This window comes from Macaca mulatta, chromosome X, assembly GCF_049350105.2.
Source record: "Macaca mulatta isolate MMU2019108-1 chromosome X, T2T-MMU8v2.0, whole genome shotgun sequence".
Classification (NCBI taxonomy): domain Eukaryota; kingdom Metazoa; phylum Chordata; class Mammalia; order Primates; family Cercopithecidae; genus Macaca; species Macaca mulatta.
Genome location: NC_133426.1, coordinates 157,128,897 through 157,144,834, shown reverse-complemented (window position 1 = coordinate 157,144,834; position 15,938 = coordinate 157,128,897). Strand labels below are relative to the sequence as shown.

At 46.9% G+C, this 15,938-nt stretch overlaps 1 protein-coding gene across 5 annotated transcripts in view; it reads left to right on the top strand.

Moving 5' to 3' along the window:
- The first annotated feature begins 440 nt into the window (after positions 1-440).
- CD99L2 (CD99 molecule like 2) overlaps positions 441-15,938 on the top strand; it is a 123,846-nt gene continuing 108,348 nt past the window's right edge. For 4 of the 5 annotated variants that reach the window (XM_077987874.1, XM_077987873.1, XM_015128388.3 and 1 more), the window contains exon 1: positions 441-582. In XM_077987874.1, coding sequence (XP_077844000.1) covers positions 516-582 — 67 coding nt within the window. In that variant the 5' untranslated portion in view covers positions 441-515. The remainder of the gene's footprint in view (positions 583-15,938) is intronic. The other variant, NM_001261370.1, reaches the window with a different exon arrangement.

The window sequence follows — 15,938 nt, the reverse complement described above, 5'->3', positions numbered from 1 at the left end:
GGAAAACACCAAGGCCAGAAGGGGAAGAGCCCTGCTCAAGGTCACCCGGCAGGAAATCGGTGCCCACCGGCGCTGCCGCCTCCTGCTCTCCGGCACTGGTGACTCACTGCTCCAGGTCCGCGGGGCCACCTCCTTCGGTCTCGAGGACCGGGGTGGGACAGGGTCTGCGGACCGCGCGCTGCCGCTGGACCCAGCCCAACCCAACCCAGACTTCCCCACCCGGGAGCCGGCGGGCCACGCCCCTCGCCCGGAGCCCCGCCTCCAGACCGCGGCCCCGCCCCTGATACTGCAGCCTCGCCCCGCCCCCCCGGCCTAACCCCTGCCGGGGCGCCCTCAGGCGCCGGCTCTCTAGCGCGCCCGACCTCCACTCTCCCGGGGCCGCGCAGCGCGCGCGCCGGCTTTGGGCGGGACGCTGCAGAGGCGGCGGGGCTCCTCCTCCCGCTGCTCCTCGGCCTCTCCTTCGGGCGCTCTCGCGCTAACTGTGCTCCTTCGGGGCCCTCCGCCTGCTCCCAGCCATGGTGGCCTGGCGCTCGGCGTTCCTTGTCTGCCTCGCTTTCTCCTTGGCCACCCTGGTCCAGAGAGGTAAGGCGGGCGGGGGGCGCGCGGGGACCCCGCCCTGTGGGCCCAGGGGTCGCTCTGCGCATGAGCGGCACGGTCCCCGCCTTGCGGGCCTCCGGTGGCTGCCACCGGCTGGGCCGGCTGTCCGAGGCGGAGCGGCGGGGGTCCGAGCCCCGGGCCCGTGGGGGTTGACTCCGCCGCGGTCGGAGTAGCCGGAGAGGAGGGCTGACGCTGGGCTGGAAACAGCGGATGGGCCCCCTAAAATCCTGAACGAGGTGTCACCACTGGTGACAACAGCTGTCCCCAGGAGTTTACCTTTGAGAAAACCTTAAAGAGAGCAGTCATTTTCGAAATTTGCTGCGAGGTCACAGACCGCAGAAGCACCTAGGTGGATTCCTAGCTCCTTTTGTCGGGATCACAGCGGGCATGGGGTGTGGGGGTGGGTCAGCGAGGTGTAGGTCTAACCAGCTCTCTAGGTGCTTCTGCCGTCCGCTTCAGTTTTTGAGACTTTGGTCATGTTTTGCCAAGGAACAGGAGAGAGAAATCCCGCTGAATCAAGGAAGCACGTTTCTTAGACCCTTTGCTGCTCAAAATGTGGTCCAGGGCCCAGCTGCATAGGCATCACCTGGGAGCTTGTAAGAACTGCAGCATCTCACGCCCCGCCCCCGACCTACTGAGTCTGATTCTGCATTTCAACTAGATCCGTGGGTAATTCTCTGGCACATTCAAGTTTGAGAAGCATCTTATTAGAATAAATGCAGTCTGTGGTTAAAAATAGGGTCTTAAACATGTACCAACAGAATCTTCTTACACTTATTTATATCCTATGTCCCCATCAGAAAAAGGGATTAAGGGAAACACTGTAATTGAACATGAATTATGCTCCGAGCTTCCTGACAATAGAAGTGAACCCAGCTGGCGGAAAATATATGAGCTCAGGAAACACACACACACACACACACACACACACACACACACACACTTTGTCCTGGTACTGAGTTCTAGTGAGATTTGTGTCACATAAAGGAACACTGGAAAACAGTGGATGGTACTAGCCAAGACACTTTTGCAAAAGATGCAGAAATGTTTTTCATGTGGGTAACCCACCTGGAGTTGATTCACGAAGAGCCACTTAACATTCTACGGAGGTGCCAGCTCTGTTCTAGGAACTGATGATACGGTAGTGAACAAAACTGAGATTGTCTTCATAGAGTTTACGTCCTGGTCCGGGCAGAAAACAAGCCCAACATCGAAATCTATATATATTGTCAGTGCCATGGAGAAAAATAAAGGAAGTTATAGGGGTAAAGAGTTGTTGAATTTTCTTTTTCATTTTCCCTTTAGGATGAAATTTTTATTTTGTTTACAATGCATTTGTGGGAAAAAGTATGATCATTTGATTGACTTGCATCTAATGACATGGAAATCTTGAAAGTGGAAGCAAAAAAAAAGTTAGAAAAATGATACTCCCTTCAAAGCTGTCTTCTGAAAGTCTTCAACATGCTGTGCACATTGAGAAGGTGGGGAATAGAAATGATTGGGTCTTGCCGTCACGGTGGCTCAAGCCTGTAATCCCAGCACTTTGGGAGGCCGAGGTGGGTGGATCACGAGGTCAGGAGATCAAGACCATCCTGGCTAACACGGTGAAACCCTGTCTTTACTAAAAATACAAAAAATTAGCCGGGCGTGGTGGCGGGCACCTGTAGTCCCAGCTACTCGGGAGGCTGAGGCAGGAGAATGGCATGAATCCGGGAGGCGGAGCTTGCAGTGAGCCGAGATTGCAGCCACTGCACTCCAGCCTGGGCGACACAGCAAGACTCCGTCTCAAAAAAAGAAAAAAAGATTGGGTCTTAGATTTGCACGTTACAATTGTTGATTTAAGAGGTGGAGAGGAGACAGAACCAATACATCTGTTTTACAGATGAGGAAACAGAGGTACAGAGAGATGAAGTAACTTGCCTTAGGTCACACAGCGATTGCCAGAATTATGATTTGATGCAAGGTTTGTCCGACTGCACAGTCACTGCCTTTAAGCCCTAGGCATATGCCCTTGCACCTGGAGGTACCCCACTTCGACCACTTAGGGACCATGGGAAAATGAGTTCCCCGAATTTGTTTGCTCATCCATATGATGCCTGACAATCACAAAGGTTTTGAGGGGACCAGGCTTAGATCTGCAGCCTTGCTACCAGCTACCACTCCATCTCCTGAGTGCTTCCTGTGTGCCAGGCACTTCACATATATTGCCTTAAATTGCCTCGACCATTTTACAGACTAGATATTATCATTAGCTTTCAGATGAGGGGACCCTGGTCACATAGCTCAGAAGACATAGAACCAGGATTCCACCCAGATAAGACTGCTACCCAGCGATCTTTTATTTTTAAATTAGAAAACCCGAAACAGAAGAAGCTTTGGTTTCAAGATAAGGGCCCAGTTTTCTGGATTTTTTTTTTTTTTTTTTTTGAGATGGAGTCTCGCTCTGTCGCCCAGGCTAGAGTGCAGTGGCGCGATCTCGGCTCACTGCAAGCTCTGCCTCCTGGGTTCACTCCATTTTCTTGCCTCAACCTCCCAAGTAGCTGGGACTACAGGCGCCCACCACCACACCCAGCTAATTTTTTGTATTTTTAGTAGAGACGGGATTTCACCGTGTTAGTCAGGATGGTCTCGATCTCCTGACCTCATGATCCACCTGCCTCGGCCTCCCAAAGTGCTGGGATTACAGGTGTGAGCCACCGCGCCTGGCCAACGGTTTTCTGGATCTTTTGTCCAAAATAAGATAATATGATTTTTGCATTGGTGGTCTTCTCTGGGATCCTGGTAGTCTCAGAGCTGTTGCATCAAAATGACAAACACAAAGCAAGTGCCTCAGGCACCAGTTGACTCTCCTTGAGCCCTGCTGAGAGCCACTTTATTCTTGGTCCTGGTCCTCAGTAGTGGGATGTGGCTGAGAAATGCTGGCAGACCTCAGAAAGCACGCAGAAGCAGCCCTTCATAATCTGAGAAATCCTTCCAGGCTCTAGCAAGTAGCAAGTAGAGGCTGACTTTAGGCTCCCAGGAGTTTAAAGGGCGGTTAACAAGTTATCTTTGTTCTAATTAAATACACAGCAGGCTTTTCAGTCTGCTGTGTATTTCACCAGTTCCAAAAAGTCCTCCGAACACAGGTATGCTTCCTGTATGTGCCTCCAGAAATGGGAAGCTGTTCTTTTGAGCAGCAGGGAGAAGACTGTCAGGGATGTGGACGGGTAGTAATCTTAACAAGAGCTTCATTTCTGGAACACCTATAGGCCAGGCCCTCAGTGCCTTGCCGCATTACCCTGACCTGTGGCACTGTGACCCATATTACCTCCTGATGTCCATAGTGGCCCTTTTACATAGAGTCTTAAAGGTAACTGGTTGGTAACCCACTTCTCAGATGAAAAATACGGGGCCCAGAGAGGTTTAGGAACTTAATCAAGATAACGCTTAGCTGAATTGGATTTGAAGTCAGGTTTATCTGCATAACCAGAGCAGAAGGCGTGAACGCAGATACCTTCAGGGATCAGGCAGGTAATAGGAATGTGAGAAGTGGTCAAGAATAAGCATGATGGAGGAGCTGAGCACAGTGGCTCATGCCTGTAATCTCAGCACTTTGGGAGGCTGAGTTGGCCAGATTACTTGAGCTCAGGAGTTGGAGACCAGCCTGGGTAACATAACAAGAGCCCCATCTCTGCAAAAAATACAAAAATTAGCCAGGCGTGGTGGCGTGTGCCTGTAGTCCCAGCTACTCGGGGGGCTGAGGATTACTTGAGCCTGGGAGGCAGAGGTTGCAATGAGCCAAGATCGTACCATTGCGCTTCAGCCTGGGTGACAGAGTGAGACACTGTCTCAAACAAAACAAAACAAACACACACACACACAAAACAAAAGAATAAAAGAATAAACGTGATGAGCATGTTGGCAAGCCACCAAGTGCCTGCTCCCTTAAAGAGAGGTCCAGCTTACACATGGAGTATCGGCTTGAAAGCACTTCTGGCCAGTGCTGCTGTGACTCTGTCCCATGCGCCTAACTGCTCAGTGCTACGGTTCCTCATCTGTGAAACAGGGATAACAGCACTATCTACCTCATGGGGTGGTTATTAGGATTCAATGAGTAGAAACGTATAAAGCATTTAGCACAGCACCTGGCTCCAAGTGAGCAAGACATTCCAAGCCACATTTCAAAAATAAGTGAAGCAAACCTTGAAAGGCATCATTTATACAAAATGTCCAGAGTTGGCAAATCCATAGAGACAGAAAGTAGATTAGTGGTTGCCAGCACCTGGGATGAAGGGGGATGGGGAGTGTCTGCTTAATGGGCAAGGGGTTTCTGTTTGGGCTGATGACAATGTTCTGGAACTAGATAGAGGTTATGATTGCAAAACATGTGAATGTACTAAAAACTATGAATTGTACACTTTAAAAGGCTGAATTGTGGCCGGGCGCAGTGGCTCATGCCTGTAATCCCAGCTTGTTGGGAGGCTGAGGTGGGTGGATCAACTGAGGTCAGGAGTTCGATACCAGCCTGGCCACCATGGCAAAACCCCATCTCTACTGAAAATACAAAAATTAGCCAGACATGGTGGCACACGCCTGTAGTCCCAGCTACTTGGGAGGCTAAAGCATGAGAATTGCTTGAACCCGGGAGGCAGAGGCTGCAGTGAGCTGACATCATGCCACTGCACTCCAGTCTGGGTGACAGAGCGAGATTCTGTCTCAAAACAAAAAAAAGGGCTGAGTTGTATAGGAACTATATTTTCAGTTAAAAATTCACTGGGTACTGACTTGTACACTTTAAAAGGGTGAGTCGTATAGGAATTACATTGCCATTTGAAAAAATGCACTGTATAATCCAAGCAGAATAAGTGTGAGAAGTGGCAACATGTTACCCCTGGGTTGGGGTTGTTTTCAAGGTGCTAGAGCTTGGTTCGGGGGCGTAAGAGCAAAGTGGGCCCCATGTGCCGGCAGTGCTGAGATGCCAGGCTGGGATCCAGGTAGAAGTCTCATGGGCTGACTTGGGGTATTGGACTGAGCCAGATGGGCCACAAAGGCATCTGCAGGGTTGGCCGAGAGATGCTTAACCCTGCCTGCCCGAGTTCAGGAATGGTCCATGCAACAGTGGCATGATGGGGAGAGGGGAACTTCCCTTTCCTACATGGCTCCAGGGTCGCCATTATGGGTGCTAGTCAGTTGCTGCACTGGTCTGGCAGAAGGTCTGGGGACTCTGCCTGTTAGTCTTACCTGCTTTGACTGGTTTTCAGTCTTTTCCTTGCTGTCACAGGTCACATCTCTATCCCTTGCATTACTTTGGACACAGGATATCTCAAATGTGTTGTTTGTTTCTTTGTTTTTTTGAGATGGAGTCTTGCTCTGTCGCCCAGGCTGGAGTGCAATAGTGTGATCTCACTACAACCTCCACCTACCTCCCAGGTGCAAGAGATTCTCCTGCCTCAGCCTACTGAGTAGCTGGGATTACAGGAGCCCACCACCACACCCGGCTAATTTTTTTGTACTTTTAGTAGAGACGGGGTTTTGCCATGTTGGCCAGGCTGGTCTCAAACTCCTGACCTCAGGTGTTCCACCCACCTTGGCCTTCCAAAGTGCTGAGATTACAGGCGTGAACCACCACGCCCAGCCCGTGTTTTTAAACACATGCACAGAAACCATCCAGGAGTCAGCATCAGTAGGCATTGAGGAAGGGCATGAAGTTGCCTTCAGTGGAGTTGATGCTGATTAGGCCCATTTTGGCTGCTCAGAAGGGAGTGTTGGGAGGAGCTGGGTTTCATTCTTGTGCGTTCAGGAGAGATACCTTCCAGATACATTGACTTTCCTGTTCTGTTCTTTTCCCCACCCGGTGTTTTGCTTTTTCTGCTGTGTGTTCACTCTTAGGTGTTTTTTGTTTTTTTCTTCGAGATGGAGTTGCAGTCTTGTTGCCCAGGCTGGAGTGCCATGGCGCGATCTTGGCTCACTGCAACCTCTGCCTCCTGGATTCAAGCAATTCTCCTGCCTCAGCCTCCCAAGTAGCTGGAACTACAGGCATGCGCCACTACACCTGGCTAATTTTGTTTTCTTTTTATGGAGACAGGGTTTCTCCATGTTGGTCAGGCTGGTCTCAAACTCCCGACCTCAGGTGATCCGCCTGCCTCAGCCTCCCAAAGTGCTGGGATTACAGGTGTGAGCCACCACGCCTGGCTCACTCTTAGGTTTTGTACTTTGCACGTTATTCCTCTTCTGCTCTTGGGTGCCTGGGAGGACTGGCTCAAGGGGTTCCTGTCCCCCAATCCAGACTGGGCCCTCCCTGAGGCTAGGTCCACTGACTGGTGAATGTTGGTTTGCATGTAAAAGCTTCACTTCATCATAGACACCTATCAAGAATGGGCCAGAAAATCTTTCACGTAGGCACCTGTTCTACATGGAGTGGGGTGGGAAGCTGCAGTAGAAAGAATAATAATGAGCCTTCAAAGATGTCCACGTCCTGATCTCTGGAACCTGTGAATATGTTAGGTTCCATGGCAAGGGAAATTCAGTAAGGTAGCAGATGGAATTCAGGCTGCCAATCAGCTGACCTTAAAATAGTATTATCCTGGATTATCCAGGTGGGCCCAATGTAATCACCTGGGTCCTTTAAATACAGAAGGGGGAGGTAGAAGAGGTGGGGATTAGAGCCATGTCATATGCGAAGGACTCGCCCGGCCATTGCTAGCTCTGAAGATGGAGCAAGGGGCCAGGAGCCAAGGACCGCACAACCTCTAGAAGCTGGAAAAGACAGGGAACAGATTTTTCTCTAAAGTCTCCAGAAGGAACACAGCCCTGCCCACACCTTGAGTTTAGCCCATGAGACCTGGGTTGGACTTTTATCTCTAGAACTGTGAGACAATAAATGTGTATTGTTTTAAACTGTTGAATACAGTATATTTTGTTATAACTAAAACAGGATGCTAATAAGAAGCTAAGAGTTAGATACTAGCATCCTCTTCCTTCTTTGGAAAACTAGTATGTGATGTTTCCTTACATTGTTTCAGTTTTACCATTTTTAGATCAATCCCTAGAATGCTCTAAGTTCAGTATTTTAAAATAAATGTGCAGAAAAGTGGGTTGCAGTGGTGTTTTTGGTGCAGCAATGAATGTTTAGAAGCATCTCTGAGGACCCAGGAAGGTAGCTGGATTTCTGGTGCTTGTGTTTGATTCCAAACTGCTTTACAAGGAGATGGGAGTCTGTACTTTTGCTTTGGAGCGTGGCCCATGCTGCAGGTCACCTGCAGTGGGGGTCACTGGCTGTCTCCAAAGGCCTTTCCCACCCTTCTCCTCCAGTCCTGATGGCCACACTTGAAGCAGGCATGCGCCTGGGCTGTCTCTGGGCCAGCAGACAGAGGGTTTCTGATTTGTGCAGGCCACACTTGCCCCTTTGCTGAGGAGGAGGAGGAGTGTGCTGCTGGCCCACCTTTCTCCTGGCCGCCCTTACCAGTACTGTGGCTTCAGCTAATTGTGTCGATTCCCTGTCTCTCAAGTTGGGGATAGGAGAGGGGGTGTGGGGAGAGGACCAGACAGGAATGGGTGCACTCCTGCTTCAACCAGTGTTGTTTTTTGTTTGTTGGTTTGTTTCTTGAAAGCAAGTTTATTTTTGTTTTATTTACTTATATTATTATTATTTTTTTTGAGACGGAGTTTTGCTCTTGTCGCCCAGGCTGGAGTGCAGTGGCACAATCTTGGCTCACTGCAACTTCTGCCTCCCGGGTTCGAGTGATTCTCCTGCCTCAGCCTCCCGAGGAGCTGGGATTACAGGCGCCCGCCATCTCTCCCAGCTAATTTTTGTATTTTTAGTAGAGACGGGGTTTCACCATGTTGGCCAGGCTGGTCTTGATTTCCTGACCTCAGGTGATCCATCTGCCATGGCGTCACAAAGTGCTGGGATTACAGGCGTGAGCCACCGTGCCCAGCCTGAAAGCAAGTTTAAAAGAATGAAAGAATGGCTACTCCATAGGTAGAACAACTCCACTTCAACCAGTTTGGAGCTTTGTTTTTATTAGTTTTCTACCTCGGGCTTCTCACGAGATGTCAGAATGTTCTGCTGCTTTACAGCAGAAGTATCTTTGAAAACTGCTGTAGTTGAATCCTACAGATACGACACCCCTGTTCAGTGAACATCTGTGTAGAGGAGAGGCTAGAAAACATCTAGCTGTCATTGTTAGGTGGTTGTATTTGGGATTGTTTTTTAAATTAGAGGTGATACTCTCCACAGGAAGTATTACTGCAGTGTGGAATTTATTTCCACCAAAATAGTGCGCAGGCACAGCTGGGGCTCATTTTGACAGTCTACTTTTTCTTTTTTCTTTTTTTTTTTACTGCTGCTTCAGCTAGCCTGGGATGGTATAACTATATTCGGTATTTCTTTCAGCCTAAGGGCAATGTGGGGAAAAAAAATCTGAGATGTGAATGGCACTTGAGATACTAAGGAAACCCATGGGCTAACCCCAAGGAGGCCAGAGGACAAAGAAGCCCTTTAATGAAGCTCATACCAGTCAGTGGCCTGGGGCACAGAGAGTGGATCTGAAGGGCAGATGGCAGGCAGCAGGCCTCATCCTGAATGAGCAGCCAGGACCCATGTGGGGGCACTGTGGGTAAAACAGAGCAGGGTAAAACATGCACCTGCCCTCAAGGAGATTAAAGTCCAGACAGACCTGGAAGCAACTATACATAGTCGCATGTATCTTAAAAGACACACAAGGATTCCATTGTTGCTGTAGTGCTATCTGCCAAGAAGACACTTGCCCCCTTTCTCCCAGGTTGAAAGCTGTTGCTGTCGCCTATTGCCGCATAATGAACCTCTACACATTAGTGGCTTGAAACAACTGTTTTACTATACTCTTAGACTCCATAGGTTGGGAATTAGGATAATGCAGCAAAGATGGCTCTCTCTGCTCTACTGTATCTAGGACCTCAGCTAGGAGGACTCAGATGGCTGGGGGCTAGAGTCATCTGGAGGTTTTTTTCACTCACATGTCATAAAGGATGGGCTTAGCTGGGCTTGTCCACTGGAACACCCACACGTGGCCTCTCTGGTTTGAGCTTCCTGGTTTGAGCAAGGAAATTGTATTTGAACTTCTTACATAGCCCCTTCAGGTTCTAAGCGTGAGTATTCCAGTAGACAAAGTAGAAGACAGATGGGCCTTTTAAAAAAAAACCTTTTAAAAACTGTGGCAAAATACACATAACCTTTACCATTTTAACCATTTTAAAGCACACAGTTCAGTGGCATTAAATACATTTTTTGTGTGTGTGATCATCACCATTCCCCCTCCCCTAAGCCCTGGCGCCCACTCATCTGCTTCCTATCTGGATTTGCCTATTCTGGACATTTCATAGCAACGGAATCAGATAGTATTTGTCCTTTTGAGATTGGCTTATTTCACTTAGCATGATGTTTTCTGGGTTCCTCCCTGTTGCAGCGTGGATCAGTACTCCATTTCTTCTTATTCAACTTATGGTTGAATAGTATTCTATTGTACGGGTAGACCGTGTTTTGCTTGTCCAGCCATCAGCTGATGGACGTTTGGGTTGTTTCCACCCTTTGGCTATTGTGAGTAGTGCTGCTGTGGACATTCGTATACAAGTCTTTGTTTGAGCAGCTGTTTTCAGTTCTTTGGGATATATGCCTAGATCGTGGTCTTTTATGACTTGGCCTCAGAAGTCACTAGCATGACTTTCATTGAATTCTGTAGGTTATGAGTCAGTTGAGGGTAGTCTAGATTCAAAGTGAGAACATATATCCTACCTCTTAAGGGAAGAGTGCCAAATAATTCTTAGCCATCATTTAAAACTGCCACACAAATCTCAGATTTCTGGGTCCTGCTGAAATATTGCTCCCTCCCTTGAGCGTATCCCAGTTCTCCTAGTTGGGAGTAACTGCTTGTAGCTCTATTGTGATGGCAACTTCTCTCACCTCTCTAGTTCTTTATGAAATAATCACCATGAGGTATATTTGTTAGTGTCCAGTTAGTAGCCTGGCTCTGTGTGTGCCTCTTCATTTTCTGTTCCTTCCCTTGATGCCATGCTGCTGTTGTCAGCAGTCGGGTTCTCTCTCTGAGTGGGGGATCAGCTGATTCTGAGAGCCCTTCAGCACTGATGTTCTGTGTGCTCCAAGTGCTCTTATTTGTACAGGCTTTCTCCATGAGGGAGGCCTCCTTCTGACAGCACAGTGCCTACTGTGTAGCCTTGGAGGAGCTTGCTGAGTGTAGGTCTCAAGGAGTTTGGATTAACTCTCAAGGTGGGGCAGCCTGGGAATTTGCCCTTTTTCACCTTGAAGAAGAGTCTCTGAGGGCTGAGTTTTTTTTTTTTTTTTTTTTTTTTTTTTTTTGGAGACGGAGTTTCGCTCGCTCTTGTCACCCAGGCTGAAGTGCAGTGGCGCACTCTCAGCTCACTGCAACTTCCGCCTCCTGGGCTCAAGGGATTCTCCTGCCTCAGCCTCCTGAGTAGCTGCGATTACAGGCATGCGCCACCATGCCTGGCTAATTTTTGTATTAATAGTAGAGACATGGTTTCACCATATTGGCCAGGCTGATCTACAACTCCTGACCTCAGTTGATCCACCTGCCTTGGCCTTCCAAAGTGCTGGGATCACAGGCATGAGTCACCACACCTGGCTTTTTTTTTTTTTTTTTTTTTTTTTTTGAGACAGGGTCTTACTCTGTCACCTAAGCTAGAGTGCAGTTGCACCATCATGGCTCAATGCCACCCCAAGCCTTAGGCTCAAGGGATCCTTCCACCGCAGCCTCCCATGTAGCTGGGACCGCAAACGTGAAACCATGCCCAACTAACTTTTTTATTTATTTGTAGAGACAGAATCTCAAACTCCTGGGCTCAAGTGATCCTCCCGCCTCACCTCCCAAAGTGTTGGGATTACAGGTGTGAGCCATGGCGCCTGGCCTGAGTACTCTCCTAGATAGAGACTACTGAGCAGAGTTTCTCAACCATGGCACTGTTGACCTTTGGACCAGATAATTTTTCTGCAAGGGATGAGGTGGGTGGGTGTTTAGCAGCATCCTTGGCTTGCCCACTAGATGTGGGTAGTACTCCCCTCCCTAGTCTTGTCAACCAAAAATAACTCCAGACATTGCCCAGAGTCCCTTAGGGAGTGGGGGGTGGTGAATCACCCCTTGTTGAGAACCACGACTGTAAAGACAGATACAGCCATGCCTTGCTTAACAATGGAGAGACGTTCTGAGAAATGTCATGTGATCTCATTGTGTGAACGTCATGGAGTGTACTTACATAAGCATAGATGGTATAGCCTACTACATGCCCCTAGGCTACAAACCTGTACAGCCATGTGACTGTACTGAATACTGTAGGCAGTTGTAATACAAAGGCAAGCATTCATGCATCTAAACATAGAAAAGGTAGTGTGTTGTGCTAACATGTTATGATGGCTACCATGTCACTAAGCCATAAGAATAACTGGGAATTTGGGGCCCCAGTTATAATCTTATGGGACCACCATCATATATGCAGCCCATCATTTGGCCGAAATATATTGCTATGTGGCCCCATGACTATATATTCTTTGTAATATCGCTCTGTTTTCAGTATTCTTCATGAGTCACTAAAGTTTTCTGCCATCATCACATTGCCCAGGACAGACATGTTGGAATAAATCAGATCACAGCCAGTCTTGCACATTGGTATCAGCTCAGACAGTTCTGTTTTTTTTCTTTCTTCTCTACAGGGCAAGTTCTAAGATCAGGCAACTCTAGAAACATACCTTAGACTCCTTGATGAGCTTTCAGGTCACCCTAGTGAGACCATATGCATCACCAATCTTTGTAGTTAGTTATTTTCTGCATAGACTTCCACAGATGGCTCATCTCATCTCTTATGTTCACCCTTATTAGTTTCCATTTTAGATGGCGACCTTGTCTTTTTAATGCATTTAATGATTTTCTGCGAACCAGTGAAAAAGAATAAACAGCAAATGAGCCAAAGATTTGACCAGGCAATTCATGTAGGTAGAAATCAAATTGGACAATAAACATATAAACATATAAAAAGATCAGCCTCATTAGTAATTGGAGAGATACAAATTAAACTATAATAAGATAACATTACATACCCTCTGGTAGGCTAAAAATTGTAATAAAGTCTGACATACCAAATGTGTACACAGTTACAAGAGTAATACGTACTCTTTGTAGTAAACATGGGAAATGTGGAGAAGTGTAGAGAAAACACAAACCTCGTTACCCAGGGATAACCACCGTTAGCATGTTAGAATACAGTATGTCAATAATTTTTTCTGTGCTGAAATATGTATTTCACATTATTGGCATCAAACTGTATGTAGTTTTCACCAGTATAGTGAAATATAACAGATATAGAAAAACATGCAAAGCCTGTATGTACAGTTAACTTTTTTTGTTTGTTTGTTTGTAGACGTGGAGTCTCGTTGTGTTGTCCAGGCTTGTCTGAATTCCTGGCCTCAAGCGATATTCTTGTCTCAGCCTCCTAAAGTACTGGGATTATAGGCACGAGCCACTGCACCCAGCCATATATATACAGTTTAACAAAAATGTGTAAAATGAAAACCTGTGTCACCACGGACCAGGTCGAGAAATAGAATGTTGACAACACTTATACAGACCCCTGTGTGCCCCTCCCAGTCACAGCCCCCTCCCTCCCTGTAGACGTAGCCACCCCCCGCGACTTTTGTACAGTCATTTTCTCCCTTTACTTTATACTCTGCCACCTATGTATGCAGCCCTAAATTGTATAGTTTTGTTTTACCTGTCTTCTAACCTTGTAGAAATTGGATTACACCATGTGTAATCTGTTTTGTTTTTCTCCCAACATTATTGTCGATCTGTTGTGTGTCACTGTAGTTCATTTGTTTTCATTGCTATGTGTTATTCCACTGTTTGTCTACATCACAAGTTGTTTCTTAATCTATTCTCTTATTAATGAACATTTGGATAATTTCCAGTTCGGGGCCATTTTAAGTAGTGCTGCCAGGAGCATTCTTATGCAGATGTGCAAAAGTTTCTCTAGGGCAGAGGTTCTCACACTGTGCTCTGAGGACCCTTGTGGGGGCCTGTGAGACTTCTTCAGGGGGTCTACAAGGTCTGACTACATTTATTGACTGATTAATTGGTTGATTGAGATGTGGTCTCACTCTGTTGTCCAGGCTGGAGTGCAGTGGTGCATTTTCAGCTCACTGCAACCGCCACCTCCCAGGCTCAAGTGATTGATCCTCCCCTCTCAACCTCTGCAGTAGCTGGGACCACAGGTACATGCTAGCATGCCTGGCCAATTTTTTTCGTATTTTTGGTAGAGATGGGGTTACACCATGTTACTCAGGCTAGTCTTGAACTCCAAGCTCAAGCAATCCACCCACCTCAACTTCCCAAACTGCTGGGATTATAAGTGTGACACACTGCCCAGCCCAACTACTTACATATTAATACTAGGATGTTAACTGCCTTTTCCATTCTCCTCTCATGAGTATGCAGTGGCATTTTTTAGAGACTATGTGATATGCAGTATCATCACCCTGATGGCTAATGGAATGTGTGTTTGTATGTTATGGATTACAAATGCCTGTTTTAATTTCTAATATGATAAATATCAATAGCAGCCACTGATATAAATAAAAGCTCTTTGAGGTCCTCAATAATTTTGAGTATATGTAAAGTCTTTCAGGCCAAAAAGTTTGAAAATTGCTGCTCTAGGGTTATATCTAGAAGTGAATTTCCTGAGTTATGCAGTATTTGGAACTTGAGTTTTATGAGGTGGTACTAAACTGTCTTCCAAAATGGTTGTACCAATTTATATTCCTACCAGCAGCGCAGAAAAGTTGCTGTTGTGCCAGCCTCACCAACGCTTGGTACTGTCAGACTGGACTATGATATTTAGCCTACTGGGGCTTTTTATATTATTGTAATGGTTTCGTTTGCATCTTTCTGGTTACTAATGAGGTTGAACATCTTTTCCTATGTTTATCTTCCAGTTTGGTTTCCTCTTTTATGAATTGCCTGGTTGTCTTTGGCTCGTTTTCCTGTTTACTCTTTCTCTACTGATACTCACTCATTTCCTCATGTGCTTGGTGGTTTGTTTATTTATTTATTTTTTGGGCTGTGTACTGCTTATTGTAATTGAAATATATATCTGGGGAATCTTTGAAGTCTAGGGTAAATTTGCCTTCTTCCAGAGAAGAATTTGTGTTTGGTTTTTGTCAGGTGCCTTGTGTGATTAATCTGGGACTACCTTAAACAAAGTTTCTACCATTTTCGCTTTGTTTTGCCATCATCAAGGCAGCCTTTCTTGCAGTCCTCTGGGGGTAGAATTTGGGAGGGGCATATTTGTTTCTGAGTCGCCCTTGCCCCAAGGGTGTAACACTTTGGGGTCCCAGCTTAATATGAGAATAATTTTCTGTTACATTCCTTTAATGGCCATGGGCCTGCTCTTTAGTCCCCTTTGCCTCCCTTGGAAGATTGTCAAAACCAAAGTCAAAATTTGTCTAGATTGGCAGATGCCCTCAGAGCCTGTGGCTGCATGTGCATGGACTCCTACCTCCCTGGATTTTCCACTGTCTTTTAGGGGTTGTCATGTTTTGTTTGTTTGTTTGTTTGTTTTTTGAGACGGAGTTTTGCTCTCATTGCCCAGGCTGGAGTGTGATGGCGTGATCTTGGCTCACCGTAACCTCCGCCTCCCAGCTTCAAGCAATTCTCCTGCCTCAGCTTCCCGAGTAGCTGGGATTACAGGCATGCACCACCACGCCCGGCTAATTTTGTATTTTTAGTAGAGACGGGGTTTCTCCCTGTTGGTCAGGCTGGTCTCGAACTCCCGACCTCAGGTGATCCGCCCGCCTCAGCCTCCCAAAGTACTGGGATTACAGGCGTGAACCACCATGCATGGCCTGTCATAGTTGTTTTTTGCCAACTTGTCAGTTCTTCAACACTTCTAAACGTTTTAAAATGATATTTTCGAATCAACCATTTTAGTTGTTTGTAATGGGAAGATTGGTCCAAATAATCTATTCTCCCATTACTAGAAACACAAATTGATATATCTTTGTTTATATAACCTTATATTGTGAGTATCTTATGTGTTACAGTTAAAACATGTTTTGAATATAATTTTTTTTTAATTTTTTGAGATGGAGTCTGACTCTGTTGCCCAGGCTGGAGTGCAGTGCCATGGTCTCGGCTCACTGCAACCTCTGCCTCCCGGGTTCAAGTGATTTCTGGCTAATTTTTAGTATTTTTAGTAGATACAGGGTTTCACCATGTTGGCCAGGCTGGTCACGAACTCCTGACCTCAGGTGATCAGCCTGCCTCGGCCTCCCAAAGTGCTAGGATTACAGGCATGAGCCA